The following is a 16299-nucleotide window of genomic DNA, read 5'->3' on the forward strand; positions in this document are numbered from 1 at the left end:
CAAGAAGATAGGATAATCAGATGAAGTTCCAAGAGGGTATATGAGTATTTCCTGTCTTCATGTAATAAGAAGTAGTCAATAGTGTAAATCCATTGGTTTTAATTTATTTGGAATCTGTTTAGGATGGCACTGATATACATTATTGTATACATGAGACTCAAGTATATAGGAGCTTTTTCTGAGAAGACATACCTGACTTGTTACTTTGCACATTTTACAGTTAATGTGGATATTGTTCACACAGTCAGCATTTCATTGAAGATGTTCACATTACCATCCTAAACCAGATGTTATTGGTTCTTGACCTGATTTCAAGTAAAGTGATACTGAGATGGGGTTTTCATGCAGTGAATTGCCTTCCATTAATGAGCCATCTCTGAAGTGCTAGGGTCATTTCAAACAGTGCTACTCCCCACCCCCTGCACGATCGTCCTCAGAGCTTGACTTTGTTCTGTTTCCAAGCATTCTAAGTTAAGCGCTATAATGCTAAATCAATATAATACTTTAATGCTATAGTGGCACTATTGAGATGCTTTGACTCCTTACCTTGGAATCATGAATTCTGTAAATTTATTATGTGCTGCATTAAGAAATAGTTCCTGCTAGGATGATATTACCCAGGAGTAGTTTAAGGATTCACGGAGCCCATAGTACCAGAGCCAGTTTAAGGATTTGTGGGGACCTAGCAGAGTATATTTGTGTTGGGAGCAGCCAGATGATGGGCAGAGGGAACCCCACAGTGGAAATAGGTGTCAATCTAGGTGTCCTTAAAATGGGGAAAGGGGGAGGAGAGAGGCCACGGCCCTGATCCATAGGGGAAGGCACATCATGGGGCCCCTGAAGAGTGGGGCCCGTAGCACATACTACATGTGCTACTTGAATAAACTGGCCCTGATACTACCACTAAATATCTCCTCCACGAACACACATACATATCTTTTGGAGATAACCAGCAGCAAACATACATAACAATTTATGATATTTGGCAAGGAATTCTAGCTTTCCTGTCTCATCCAGCTTTCTTATATGCACAATAAGGGGAAAGACAATAAGATAACCACCTTCCAGACTCCCAATCACAAAAGAAAAGTGGCCCCCACTGCTCTTATCAACTTAAAATTTCTGGCCTGGGTCACACATGAATTATTTGGAACATTCATAATCCCATATTCAGTGGAAGTTGAGACTTCAGCAGAACATTCTATCAAGCTCTAATTATTTGCCAGGCTCAAATGTGAGGCAGATACATCTTATCATTCACCTTGAGAGCAGGCTAGGAAATCAATATTCAGCAGTCGGACAATTGTGAGTAAAATGAGATAGGGGAAAAAACGGAGGAAAACAGTTTTCAGAGGATTGAAAACAGTGGCCTTTTAGCCATTTTTCAACAGATATTGCCTGAACACAGAAAGATGGGGAGGGAAGAGTGCATGATTTAAATGAAAAGATCTTTGAGCCATGTATTTGCCAGACTGCTACCACTTCAGCTTTGGCCATTCCTCCCTTCCTCTGTTGCTGGTTTTGTAGTGTGGGTGTAATTCTTGTTATTTTTATGTGTCACAGCTTTGCATGCTGGTAGGCATTGGCTGAATCAATTTGTGGCGGAGGCTGTGCATTCATGCCTACCTCCCTGGGTGGGGACTCCCTTAAGAGTTCTTGGGGGTGGGGCCAGGTAGCAACTTGCCCATCTCAGGGGCTGTTTCTTGGCTCTACTCACAGATTTCAAGGGAACCATGCATCCATGTGGGACCATTGATCTTGCTGTTTCACTGCTATGTCTAGCAAGTGTGTTGGGAAAGAGTTTCATTAGCTGACTGGTGGGTCGCCAGATTCCTGGATCCGTGCCCTATGCTGCACCTGTTCGTTCATTTGTTTATTTATTTATTTATTTATTTATTTATTTATTTATTTATTTATTTATTTATTTATTTATTTATTTATTTTCTTGTCTGCCACTCCCAAATGTCTCACAGTGGGTTACAAAGTGTGTATAAAACCCCCAATAAAATTTTCCTTAGAACCTCAGGCATAAAATACAATACAAAAGAAAAAAGTGAAATAAGATATGGCGGAAAAAAAACACCAAATTCCATACTAACTCAATCCCATGCCCCCCCCCCGATACAATCTCATAGTAGGAAGAGGGAAGAGGGGAAAGATTAAAACTGTGGCCGCCACACACATAGCTCTATCCTGAAAGGGGGGTCATACAGATTTTCCTTAGCGCACCAGCCTTAACCATAGACCTGGTGGAAGAACTCCATTTTGCAGGCCCTGCGGAACACCAGAAGCTCCCAGCAATGCTCCAGTGGCTATCATCAATAACAGCTGTTGCCTGTTTTACTAGAACTCAGCTTTCGTATGCATGTGGTTTCCACCCTGCCCCCTCTTCTGCCCTTTACCTGCCCTGAGGACTGTCATGGCCTTTTAGCCATTTCTCAACAAATATTGGTTGAATATAAAAAGGGACAGAAGAGAGCATATCTTTAACCACTCCTGCGGAATGGATTAAATAAAAGGGTAAGGCCACCTGGGGAGGAGTTAGGGCGGGCCCTGTCCAGGATAAAAACTCAGAGGGCCCAATCAGGAGCCACAAAGCGGCTCCTGATTGGGCCCTCCAAGTGTCCATCCAGGGCCAAGCAGCCAAAGGGGAGGCGCGTGAAGCGCTTTCCTATTGGCCCCACACCAGGACAGACCAAAATTCCATTCACCCAGCCCAGTCTGGCTGCCAGTCTGCTCCTGACCACCGCAGGGAGAGGAGGTCATCAGGGCTGCCAAGGGGGATGAGAACAGAGGCTTGGACAGGCTGTGCCAGCCCTTTTCACCCCAAGGCTGTCCTAACTGCCATGTCCAACTGTAAATTGCCTCAGAACCTTGACAGAGCTGGCAGGAGGCTGCAGAGTGCCCCCCTCCCCCTCCCCCCCTTCAGGCCTTCTGCGAAGGAACCTCTGACAGGCCCTGAAGGAGGGAAGGAGGCCTTTCCAAGAGCAACGCATGGGAGACTGAGGGCCTTACAGACTGGACAACTCCTCCCCTTCCTCTTCCCACTGCCAAGCTCTAGCGCCCGTTGTATTCTTGGATACAATGGGCTTTGCCCCTAGTTCTTTAGATAAAAAGTTAGTTGAAGAAAGTCCTAAAAATGACCATTGGTTGAAATCCATCACATTGATGGCTACTTTGAAATCTGGAATGCATTGATCATGGCAAGGCCTGCCACAGGGTACTTAATGGAGGACAATTCCATTGTGTGATGTTTAATTTTCAGTGGATATTTTATATCTATTTAAATATTTGAAAATGTTGCTGCTTATTCTTTGTTGAGTTGCCTAGAGTATTATAACTGGAACATTCTTGACACAAGGAAAGAAGAACTTTTCTAGTGAGCCTGGGTCCAGATAGTACATTGGATTTATGTTTTAATCCATTTGGATTTGGATTTCCAGCACTGCTCACACCCAGGATGCAGCTCTTGCAATACAGTAAGCACCTGAATGGAGGAACAGAAGGAAAGAACCCGAAAGAGAGAGATTTGTAGTTAAAAAAATTAAAAGATGCCACCATCAGTGACAGTGTCCCACCAACTGGGGGAAAAAACTGTGAGAAGAAAAGGGGGTGAGAAAAGAAAGGACAGCTCAGGGTCAGGACATGAAGCAACAGAAGTTCAGCCCCTGTAGTTGGAGTTTGAAGTTTGAAGCTCCTGAAGCTGCAAGTCTTTGTATTTCAGACTTCCCAAATGTTTATATTACTGTTGCTACTACTAAGCGCAGAGATCTTGTCTTTGTTAAAAAACAAAACAAACAAACAAACAAAAAACAAGCAAAAACCAGCCTGTTCTGTGACACATCTTACTCTTTCTTTGAATTGTAGAAGTCTCCGCAGTTTTTGAAGCTGGCACCTCCATTACTTATCATTTTCAGGAGCCTTATCCTGTGACCAAAAATGCAAGCTCTTCATCCTCTGCCATTTATGCAGACACCTCTATAGCCAAGGAAAGCATTGCCTTTACTTTCCTGACAGCCTATGCTCCCAGTCTCCTCTTTTACATCAACTCTTCCATTCATGACTATTTGGCTGTGATTCTCTCCAAGAATGGTAAGTACCGATAAACTGCTAAAGGAACTGTGACTTTGCACTTCACTTAGAAGTGCCTGAGAGCGCAATGCTGGATTCAAGTGAGAGGTAACACTTAGCTCATAAGAGCACAGCCACTGTCTGTCATAAGCATTAGTTGTTTGATTGGTTTTATTTTTCAGGCCTGGAGTTTGCATTCACTGCCATATAGACATGTCATTTCTTGAATAATCACATTGCTGCAGTAGAATACTGTTTTGATTTTTACTCAGCTAAGTTGTATGTTATTATTTCCCTACCAATTTGTTCAGCTGACAGCCATTTCTCTGCAGGACAGGATGGTTGGTGAAATATCCAACTGCGCAACACTCAGCTGGAGTATGTGAGTGAATGAGTTCACAGGGTTCCCCCCACCCCCAATCATCACATTTCTAAGGGCACATTATTTCAAAAAAATGTGTGAACTAACATGCTTTCCCTGAAGTCATACAGCACCTGTGGGGATAAAGGCCCCAAAAGCCTGAGTGGGCTTGGGATGAGAAGGAGTGGCTTCCTGCCCACCCACCATTTTCCCGCATCAAAATGGTCAGATTTTTTTTGGGGGGGTAGTTATATCTCCATCTTTGGAACATCATTGTTGGGAGCCTATTTTCAACTTGTAAGGAAACACAATGCGTCATTTGGCCCTAAAAGCTACCTTTCACGGTTCTTGAGGATCACATTAGCAACATATTTTAAAATTATTATATATCATTACCATATGTAAAACTTCTCTATTTTATGGAGTTTTCCTTGTGCCACCCCATGACATAAGGTATCGCCAAGAACTCTGTGGAGCTATTAAATATCATAGACTCTTCAAAGAGTACCTTTGCATGTGCGTATAATATCCCCTCCAACACGCAAAGGTATAATTTCCTCACCTGTGGCTTCCACCACTCTGTACATTCAGCAGTCACTGCAGCAATGTTCAAATCTGATTGCATCCATAGTACAAAGGGTAAAACATAATAATGACCAAACAGACAAGCTTCCACCCACCTTTGAAGAAACCTTGGAGAAGTCTCTCAACTGTATCAGTGAAATTAGTATGGAGTTTGTATATGTATTCTCAGCCATGAATTGATCATGGGACTAGTGTACTAATATAACAAAATATATTGCTTTGTTGTATTATTGTACTAAAATCAGTTGTGATTTTGGGTTGTTGTTTTTTTTAGTTAACCATTCATGAGAACTTTGTTTGGGAAACTTGCAGAAGTCATGCAAGGTCTTTTTTAAATCAGTAATTGGGTCATTTAAATCAGTAGCATCCAGTGTATTTAACCTGTGCTGCAGATATTAAATTCAGCTTGTCTTTAAAGCTATTTTGTACTCACTCTTAGTGTCAGTATTATGATAGAAGTTGCATCGTCAACATTTCCTCCCTAAATGTCTGTCATTTCCTCGTGACTCCATCCGTTTTATCTGTACACCGTTTTTGTTAGTCTTAGACCGTTTATGCACTGGGTACTTTACTTACCCAGCTTCCATGCAAGAACACAAATCGGGGGTGGATGAGGTACACCAGGCCAAGTGTTCCTCCATGTGGGTGCAGGAAGAGGTGGGGCAACCTGCCATGACTAAAACTCCAGTCTGCAGCCCGGCATGAAACCTCCAGTGCATAAACGGTCTTATGGAAGCTGAAGTTAATGTAAAAATAGCCTTCTGATGTGCTGTTTTTTCCTCATGTTTCCAGTTTATACTTGCTAATATGACACAAAGTGAGCTATGAATAATAATGTCTACAGTAGTGATAAAGATGATAATGAAAGGTATGATGAGCTCCTGTGGGATAGCTGCAGAAGCTTGTAGTGTGTCATGAAAACTACAAGTTTTGTTGAGTTAAACAATGTGTTATTATGTTCAATTAACAAACTGATCAGTTGCCGTGTTTCATTGGTATTTTGGAGTCAAGCTACATGATTAGAAAGGGCAGGTTGGAAGGAAAACAATATAACTGTGGAAAAGGGCCATGCCAGCTCAGCTGCTATATATACAAAGAGTTAACAGGAGAGAAGGGAGGTGCCAGTATTTTCTGCCTTGCCAGACATATTCCCCATGAGTTAGCAAGTTTTTAGACATGCTATGCCCCAGCTGGCACAGTATGAAGCCAGGCACTGCTGTGCTCTTCCTCATCAGTCTGGCCATGGTAGGGTTGATGAAGAGAACTATCATTCATTGGCTACACATAGGGTTGCCAGCTCTGGGCTGGGAAATACCTGGAGACTTTGGGTGTGGAGTTGGCAATGGGTGGGATTTGAGATCGGGGAAGACCTCAAAGGAGTGTAGTGCTATGGAGTCCACCCTTCAAACAGCCATTGTCTCCGGGGGAACTGATCTCTTTCACCTGAAGATGAGCTCGAAAACCAGGGAATTCTCACGTCCCACATGGGGATTGGCATACCTAGCACCACATCTCTGCCCGGCTCCTTATTGTCTGCTCCAAGCTTGTGGTTTTGCCCAAAGAGGGCTAATGGCAGGTCCACAGGTCTGTTTCAGGTCAATAAAAAGATGCAAACTGATTTTTTTATTACTCATCCACAATCCATGCACTACTGTCATCTTCAAAGAAGAAAAGCTGTACAAGCTCTGAACATGTAACTCCATCACCTTATCTAATTTAGCCCTACAATCTCAAAACTAAACAACCAGGAGTGTTATGCCTGGAGTTGGTCTTTTTGGTGCAGGGGACTGGATAGGAATTAACTATGATTATTTCATTATTCTTTATAATGATGACCTTCAGTTGCTGCTGGACTCAGAATTTCTAGGAAGGTACTTCTTTCCTTGTGTCAAGGAAGTTCTAATTACTGTATTCTAGGTACTCCAACAGAAGAAGGGAATAGGAACGATAAGTTAAAAAAAGAGTATTGTAGCTGTTCCCGCTATCACTGACCCACCAATAGGTAATTGTTACATTACTCAATTTTTAGTAATTGAAGATTAGGATTTCCCAGATTCCTTATATCCAGGGTGCAGCTCTTGCAATATTGTTTTTTTTTTAATGTTAGCAGTATCTAACATTGAAAATAGCTGTGGATTTAAGTGTGCCGTTGTGGAAAATGTGTCTAGAGAAAATGTGCATCAAACTTTTGGAACATCTCTAATTCTGAACCTCTGAGTCATATGTATTGTGGGCACTAATAACCAGCCAACACTCAGCCAAAGACCTTGTTTGGCAAATACATTATCTGTTTTCCAGTTGATATGGAGCTTTAAGTTGCCTTCTTTATTAGCTGAATTCATGGATCTCTTCCCTCATTTAGATCTCTGCAGGGTAGTGATGCACCAAGAGATGCATAAGAAGCCCAAACTCAGTAGCCAAAAAAACCTGATTGGATTAGAGAGAGAGAAGAAGGCAATGCAAGCACTTTGAAACTAATCTGTGCACTGCATCCTGGCAGCCCTGCCCATATGCCATCTGGGATAAAACCCAGTTAACTCTGAGCTCCAGCTAGGCCTCTATGCTACTTTATTAGCTGTAGGCTGCTGAGGACTGTCAGAAACTGTTCATCTCCCCCCACACACACATCCACGTATGCACCCCATGCAGTAGATTGGATATGGCAGATCATTTGTCTTCATGTTACCAAACAGCAGCCTTTGGCAAGTATTGCAGAGTGCTGTATAGCACATCTTTGAAGTACTTCGTTTCTATGCATTGTATAAAACAAACACATTTTACTTGAACGTGTGGGAGAAGGACAGTGTGCCTGTTGATCATTTTGTAGTTCTCCTGATTAATTTTTTAAAAGAAATATGTCATCAGTTTCTTCATTTAGTTACTACATCTGTACCCCAATCCCCCCTCCAAGGACTCTAAACAACTTACATCATTCTCTACTCCTCCATTTTATCCATGCAATAAATTTGTGAAGGAGGAAGTCACTTCTCCCTTCTGGAGTTACCAGAAAAGACTAGCCAACCTGATTGCCTCCTAGTGAATACTGCCCTACTAAGGAGGGAAATTCATGGTAAGTGAAAAAATATTCATTGTCCATCAATGTTTCCCCCTGCAACAACATAAATGAATCAGTCCTGTTTTGGTTTGTTTGTTTTAATTCTATCACTGGGGCCACAAAATAAAACAGGCAGTGTATTTTTACTGTCATTTCTGAGTAAATCCCACCAACAGTTAACAGTCCCAGAAGATAGTCCACATTATTCTATAACGGTACCTACTACTCCATCTGAAGAGTAAATTTATACATCAGGAGTCACTAGGGAATGGTCAGCTAATTAAGGAGCATGTTTCTCAGCCAGCTGTTCTGGGAGAAAGAGGTCATTCGTTTTAAAATATCCAGAGGATAAAGGGCCATTGCAACACCAGGGCTTGGTGATTTGCAGAGCATAGTTCATACAGAATGGCACTGATAATAACTAGCCATATCCAACAGGACATGATTGAGAACTAACACAATAACTGCCCTCCTCCCACCCCTGATAAATCATGGCAAAAAGCTCTCTGTGCATCCTCTAATAGTGCATAAGGAGTACACAGAATTATTAATTACCTCACAAATGTTTTCTTTCCCTCTTCAATCAACACCTCTAATTACGTTTTTTCTCCTTAACTCTTGCTCACCCTTACATGGTGATGTGATGACAAAGTGTGGCCACTCATTAATAATCCAGCAAAAGATCTAAGTATCATGGATTGCAGTGCATAGATGGCTTGTCAAGTCACTTCTTGGGGCTTTCTAGTGAAAGTGGAGCACCCACACCCCCTCCATATGCTTTTCTTGAGCGGCATGTGCAAGGCATTTGTTTCTGTATTGGTTAAGGGGACCCTCCCAGCCAGAAAAGAAATAAATGTCCTGCACATGCTAATCAAGTTCAACAAAGATGCAGATGCCTCTTTATGTGTAGAAATCAGGTCCTTCATCTGAGCTTTTCCATCATCAATCACTGTTTCAAAATATGGATATATACCTTCGGCATGGATTACCTATATCGGATATTGTAGCTTGCCACTACAGCTATTCCTCAGTTGTCCTGCTGGTTATTCTGTATGATGATGATGTCATCCGTTTAGTCGTGTCCAACCCTCGGCGATTCCATACTTCTCTGGAAGCTTAGGAAAAGGCTCAGGGCGCCGATCGTGGATGAATATCTCCTTCTTACCTGTCTTGGACAGCTATCCTGTTCTAGAAGAACCACAGTTTTCCATAATTCAGTACTTCCTAGTTGATAGTCTAAACAGTGATTGTATTTTCAAACTTTAAGTAGGAATGAGAATGAACTTTAGAATGAAAGTATAGTTCTCCAATGCTGTGTTAGCGCTATATGCCTTGGTGTAGTTAGACTTGTGGAGTGCCTTCAAGTACAATTTGATGGCTGTTAAAGTTGTTTATTCATTTTTATTTCATTCTCTTCATTTATCTCATGTTTCTTCCTAATGCAGATCCAAAGCAGTTTCTATAGTTCTCTCCTCCATTTTATCTTCACAACAATGTTATGAACTAGACTGCAACCAGTTCAAAGTCACCCAGCAAACTTCCCTGTCGGACTGGAGATCCAAACGTGGCTCTCCCAGATCCTGGTCTGACATTCTCACTGTTAATGGCTTGTCTAAAAGAAGAGTTGCCATAAAACTATTTGTAAACCACCTTGACTTGTTATATGGAAGTTTGTCTTGACCCGGATGGCATAGGCTAGCCTGATCTTGTCAGATTTCAGAAGCTAAGGAGGATTGCCCCTGGTTAGTAGTAGTACTTGGATGTGAGACCACCAGTAAAGTCCAGGGACGTTCCACATAGGGAGGTGATAGAAAGCCACTCCTGAATGGCTTTAAAAACCCTATTGGGTTGCTATAAGTCAGCTGCAAATTGGTAGCTCTTTTCACCATCATGGATGTTAAATACATGAACAGATACTGAGGCTGCATTATTCCATGATTGCTGAGTAAACTCTTTGGAGAAGGGATTGTCTTGCTGTTGTTGTTAGGTGCGAAGTCGTGTCCGACCCATCGTGACCCCATGGACAATGATCCTCCTGGCCTTCTTGTCCTCTACCATTACTCGAAGTCCATTTAAGTTTGCACCAACTGCAAACCGTCTAGGGGAGCTTTATTTCTTCCACAGCAATTGATACAACTTTTGTGATGAACAATGGGAGGCCCAGATAATCTTTTTAGATCCAGTATTTCAAAGAGTATATAAATGGTTGTTCCATTAAGAAATGCCTAAGTCCATCTGGTTAATTCCCACCTGAGAAATAAACTATTTCAGATAACCTTCTCTCTTTTACAGTAAGAAAGCTTCATCAAGCACAGTATAGAGACTAAGTTATTAAAATTTAATTATTTGTTTATTTTAAATTTTTGGTAGAATTTTAAGAAGCCTGTATCTTGGTATGTTGTGCTCTGCACCTTTGGGGGGAAGAGTGGGATACAAATGTAATATTAAATGGATATTCATAGAATATTAGGATAAACTGCCAAGGTCTTACTGGATGAGTATCATCCATTCATCTATCCATCTCTCTATATATCTAAAAGGTAAACGTGTCCCCTGTGCAAGCACCGAGTCATTTCTGACCCTTGGGGTGACGCCCTCTAGCATTTTCTTGGCAGACTCAATACGGGGTGGTTTGCCAGTGCCTTCCCCAGTCATTACCGTTTACCCCCCAGCAAGCTGGGTACTCATTTTACCGACCTCGGAAGGATGGAAGGCTGAGACAACCTTGAGCTGGCTGCTGGGATTGAACTCCCAGCCTCATGGACAGAGCTTTCAGACTGCATGTCTGCTGCCTTACCACTCTGCTTCACAAGAAGCTCTGTCTATGTATCTACACATAACCATTTACATACACCCATACCCCAGTTCTTCAATAATGAACATTTGGATCTCCATAAGCAAAACTGAGTCTAAAGGCAAATTCATACTCAGGTTTTAGAGTCTCAAGGTCACATCATTGTCCATCTTATTTGCACCCCTCCCCAAGAATTGGCTGTGCTTTGGCCCATTGGGGGGCAGCTTTCTTCAACAATTATTTCCATACATCAGGGGCCTAGTTCAGCTATCAAGCATGTGATTTGGCAGCCGGGCCTCTGTCTCCTATAGACCACCCAGCGTCCTTCAGCTGTAGGTGGCTGCCACCTCATGGGAGTACAAATTCTCTATGGGTATATTGGTTGTTGGGTGTCTAGCGCCTTTGCCACCTACACTGCCTTGTGTACACAGTGCCTGCACGCTGGAGGTGCTCCTGATATAGGGGTGGTGCATCTTGTCAACAATCTCTGGCTTTGCCCCACCATGGACTGCCTGCCAGCCTTAGCCAGAGTAAGCCATTGTCACACTGTCTTCTCTAGCTTATTGGGTTTTACTTGGCCTGCATCCTGCCATGCATGTGGATTTGGACTCAGGGCCACCTCCCCCAATTCTTTAAGTGGGGGTTAGTTCAACCTGTCTTCCCAGTCACCTTCTATGGTGGCTTTGGACAAGGGGGGAGGTTGCAACATCTGCTTTGCATTTTTACCCTGGGGCTCAGGGTCACAGCATTGGTGGTTAGAGCAGTCTGGAGAAGAGGTTTGTCTCCCTCCAAGCACCACATGAGTGCCTGTCCAGTGCTGCACAACTGGCTTTCCTGACCGTCCATGTGGGTTTTTCTCTGAAACTTCCCCAGCCAACAGGCCCTTGCAGGCAGGACATACTAACTCAGTGCTTACCAATTCCTGTCCTTTCTAAAGTTTGCTTCTCCAGTACCTGGCATTATGTTTTATGGCACATATGACCTGGCCCAACAAAGTCACATCTATGTCAGATCCTATCCTCATAGAAAATGTATTCAACATTTTTGTAGGATATCAGAGATTAAATTCCCTGCAACAATCAGGATATATAGTGTCAATTATTCAACCTTGGTTTGCAGATATTGCAGTGCACTTCCTAAATCTATATGTAATGAGAACATCTGCAAAATAAGCTGCTAGTACTTCTCTGAAATTTGCTGGTTAAGAACTTGGCAGTGAGACATAGCTTAAGCTTATTTTGTGTCTTGCATGCATGCTGAGCTACACAAAACCATAGACAGGATGACAAAGCAACCCATGACTGTAATAAAGCTCCCAGAACCATAATTTGGTGATTGCCTTAATTACAATTATGAGACAGAAATGATACAGAAATTAAAATAAAATAGGTTATACCCATACTTATTGGAGGCATAATGTGGCATATAACTCCAATCAGATAGAAAATCTAAATTCAAGGATCCACAAAAAGAGTCCCTGTTTATGCATTTCTCTTTCTGTCACATATTTAAATAAAACAATTAGAATCTGCAAGGTTGTTCTATGAAGTTGTTTGTCAAGATGGTTTAAATAGAGCTATAGTGTTGAATAAGTTAATGAACCCACCCCAATTTTTATACACATACAGATGATGTCTGAGGCAAGTGAACTGGCCATGCCTGACTCTGCAGAGTTACTCCAGTGTAGGCCCAGTGAAGTAATCTCAGCATAGGATGGCATTATTTGCTTATTGCAGTAGGTTTCAAGGTCTCAGTCTGAATTCCAGGGGCTGCAATATTTTATGGATAGGTAACAGTACCTCGCTCAGTACAGTTCCACCCACCTCAAGCCCAAATAATTCTGCTTCAGATAGCACCTTTAGTGTATGGGTGTGCATGGGGGGGGGGGGGAGTAGTTGATTGGCTTTCAAGTTAAGACCACACTTTTATTTTTGGACACTACCAGTTGATAGTATGTGAGTACATTATAGATGACTCATAGATTAATGGACCACCTGCTTTGCATGCATCAGACATCAGGTTCAGTTTTTGGCATCGTAAATTTAAGGAGCTCAGTTAACAGGTGATAGTTGAAACCTTTCAGGGCTTCGAGAACTGTTATCAGAGTAAACAATGTTGAGCTAGATGAATACCAGTGGCATTTATTTTTCACCATGACTATTAGTTTTTTTTACTGTAAATTGTAAAGTATATTTCCCTCCAAAAATGGTATTTGCTGCTGGTTCAGAAATCTTCTGAAATTAATTCAAATGATTAACAACTTTAATCTGTCTCAATTTTATTAATTCATTGAAAACTTGATAATTAATCACCTTTAAAACTTTTAATCAGTTGATAATCCTAATTTTAATTAACATATCCATCCATGTAATTTACCTCTTTTCTTTTCTGCAAATTTTGTATCAGTTAGAACCAGTTCCAATGATTATACTAAGATTATAAATTGACTATAGCTAGGGATAATGTTATTTAGACTAGTAGCCCTATCCACTTCCCTCCCTCAGAGGTAAGATTTTCCCTCCATTTTTCTTTCCATCTTTGACTGAGCAGCCCTAGTGGTCTGTTTTCTTCTTTCCTAAAGAACTCTGGCTGTCCCACCCTAATGTGTTATTTTACTACTGGCTTAGCCCAGGAACATGAAGGAAGGAATGGGAGCCCCCTTAACCCACTGAAAATGGCATTGAGAGATTTTGAAATACAAAACTAACAAAATATTTTATTCAACATAGAGGGCCTGTAAAATGACACTCTTCCACTAGGCCTATGGTTGACACTTTATAACTCTTGGGAGGGATCAAGTCCTCTCCAGGTGATTTACTCGAAGTAAGTGATATTATTCATGACTTGATCTTGCCTCCTGACATAGGGGTCCAGACTGTAGATGATTCAGGAAAGACTTGGGTTGCTTCATTTCCTATATCATTTCCAAGGATTTTTGTGTGATTATCGTACCAAGTACCAAGTACCTGCCAAGTACCAAGTACCTGCCTTAAATGGATGTTCCTGTACAAAGAGAAAGATTCATAGTGCTCAATGATATCAGGCCCCAAAAGGGTGTTTCATTTTTGTGGATGACTACCTCCCACAAGTTGTTCCAGCAACAGAGTGTTCTTGTTTCTTTTCTTTTAAAAGTACTGTGTATTAAATTTTATCCCTCCTTGACTGGATTAGTGAAGCCTTTGACCTTTATAGCAGTTCTAATTCATTTCAGCAGGGAGGGGGTTTACATTCTCCATCAAACCAAGCATGCTCAAAAGAAGGGATTGGTTTTGTGAGCTTCTTTTGTATATCTTATGTATAAACAGGGATTTAAAGCATTTGACTAGATTTTCATAAAGTCCTATAACATCACAACCAGGTTTTAACAGGGCCTTAGCACAGGATAACCCTTCCTTACTCTTCAATTTCATTTAACTAGTGTCTGGAGATGATAAGACCATTTAGATTTCCTATGGCTATTACTGTCCTTTCCCATTAAGTTAGGGAGTAAGAATATATCCTTATGACAACTAATGGATAGCCTTAAAAGGTTATGAGACCATTTATGCACTGGAGGTTTCATGCTGGGCTGCAGGCTGGAGTTTTAGTCATAGCAGGTAGCCCCACCTCTTCCTGCACCCACACGGGGAGCATTTGGCCCGGTGCTCTTCATCTGCCCCAGATTTTTGCTCCTGCACGGGAGCTGGGGCAGTGAAGTTCTCAGTGCATAAACGGTCTGAGTGAAGTTTCTAATACACTGAATAGAAGCACTCTAGGAAGTAGCTCAGCAATAACAGCAATATAGTCAATGGTAATAGCTCACTGTGTTGATATGTACATAAATGTACCACCCAACAAGTCATAACTAGATCCACACAATGTAAAAGAGGAAAACAGTTCCAAGAATTTCAACCTAGTTTGTTAATTCACCAGTCATTAGAAATAGTTCTATGAGATCCTGTTCAATAAGATCATTAAGCCCCATAGACTGGGCTCCATGCCTAAAGCCAACAGAATAATGAATTGGGCTTTGAACAATGTAGCACCTATAAATACTTTAGGTATAACACTCAGTGGGATGCTATCTTGGAAAGTTCATGTAACAACTCTATGAGCAACAACACTGAGAACTTTGAGGGCTATAGTTATTTTTTTTCTCAAAGTTGGGCTTGACTGGTGGATCCAGCATTCAAATTATTTGGCAGCAAAGTGATTCCTGTTGTATGGTATCAAAATCTGTGGCTGGGGGGACCAAATTCTGACTAATCTAGAATGAATTCAAAATCTCTTCATGAGAAGAACCCTTACTTTCCCAATGGGGTCTCCAGCAGGCTGAGGGCTGAGTTGGGACTACCTTTTCTAAGCACTTGGGCTAATGCAACCATCCTGAAATATTGGATGAAGCAGGCACGTAGAGACATGGATTCCCTTAGTGGACAGAGCCTGCTGTTATTACTGGAACGAGAAAGTTCGCTCCGAGTATCTCAGCATAATCTGATCACGATCTGTCTCTAATAATCTAATAAGAAACAGTGGATCAGGAAATGACCTAAGGGACTGGATCTATCATATAGACAAAATAATTGATAGTGGGACAACTGCGTAATCTAAAGTAGCATCCTTTTTCATTTTTTTAAAGGGACCACCTCAGATCTGCATATCTAGTCAATATACCAACTTTAACCTTAAGGATGGCATACCTACTTGAGGTTCCAAGCAATGCCAACTGTGGTCCACAGGGGTAGATTTCTATACTCCCCTGTATCAGATTGCCTATATATCTGTGATGGGTTTGATTCTCCACTCCTCCTCCACACGCAGCCAGCTGGGTAACCTTGGGCTTGCCACAGCACTGATAAAGCTGTTCTGACTGAACAGTGATATCAGGGCTCTCTTAACCTCGCCCACCTCACAGGGTGTCTCTTGTGGGGAGAGGAAAGGGAAGGTGAATGTAAGCTGCTTTGAGACTCCTTCAAGTAGAGAAAAGCAGCATATAAGGACCAACTTTTCTCTTCTTCAACGTGGCAATGTTGCAATTGAGGACTTCATAAACTATGTCCTAGGCTATGATGACCTGAGAAACAAATTTATTAGAAAACTCTTGCCCTGGGGCACTACAAAAACTGAGAATTTGAGCTGTCAGATAAATATCCTTATGTCCCCAATAGAGTGGCACTTTTTGCACTGGCTGGCAGAAAAAACTAGGTCCACCCTAAAGAAACAACACTTTTAATGCTTGATTGTCTTCTTTAAAAACCAATTTTAATTTGGTATTTTATTGATTACATTATTTTCAGATCTGATCATTTTATGTATAATCATATGTACTATTTGTTGGGTTATATTCAATTTTGTATGACCTTACCTTGATATGATTGTGCTGGCCAATGGTTAATACAATAAAATTATTTAACTAACTTATAGTGTTGTTTTTTAAAAAAAGAATTATCATAT

The 16299-nt window shown here is 41.5% G+C and overlaps 1 protein-coding gene across 1 annotated transcript in view; it reads left to right on the forward strand.

Annotated features, from left to right (window-relative positions):
- Positions 1-16299, forward strand: part of CNTNAP5 (contactin associated protein family member 5) — a 463918-nt gene that overhangs the window by 397793 nt on the left and 49826 nt on the right. Inside the window, exon 19 of the mRNA XM_077320572.1 lies at positions 3868-4092. Coding sequence (XP_077176687.1) covers positions 3868-4092 — 225 coding nt within the window. The remainder of the gene's footprint in view (positions 1-3867; positions 4093-16299) is intronic.

The sequence above is a fragment of the Paroedura picta genome, chromosome 2 (assembly GCF_049243985.1).
Source record: "Paroedura picta isolate Pp20150507F chromosome 2, Ppicta_v3.0, whole genome shotgun sequence".
In the NCBI taxonomy this organism is placed as follows: Eukaryota; Metazoa; Chordata; class Lepidosauria; order Squamata; family Gekkonidae; genus Paroedura; species Paroedura picta.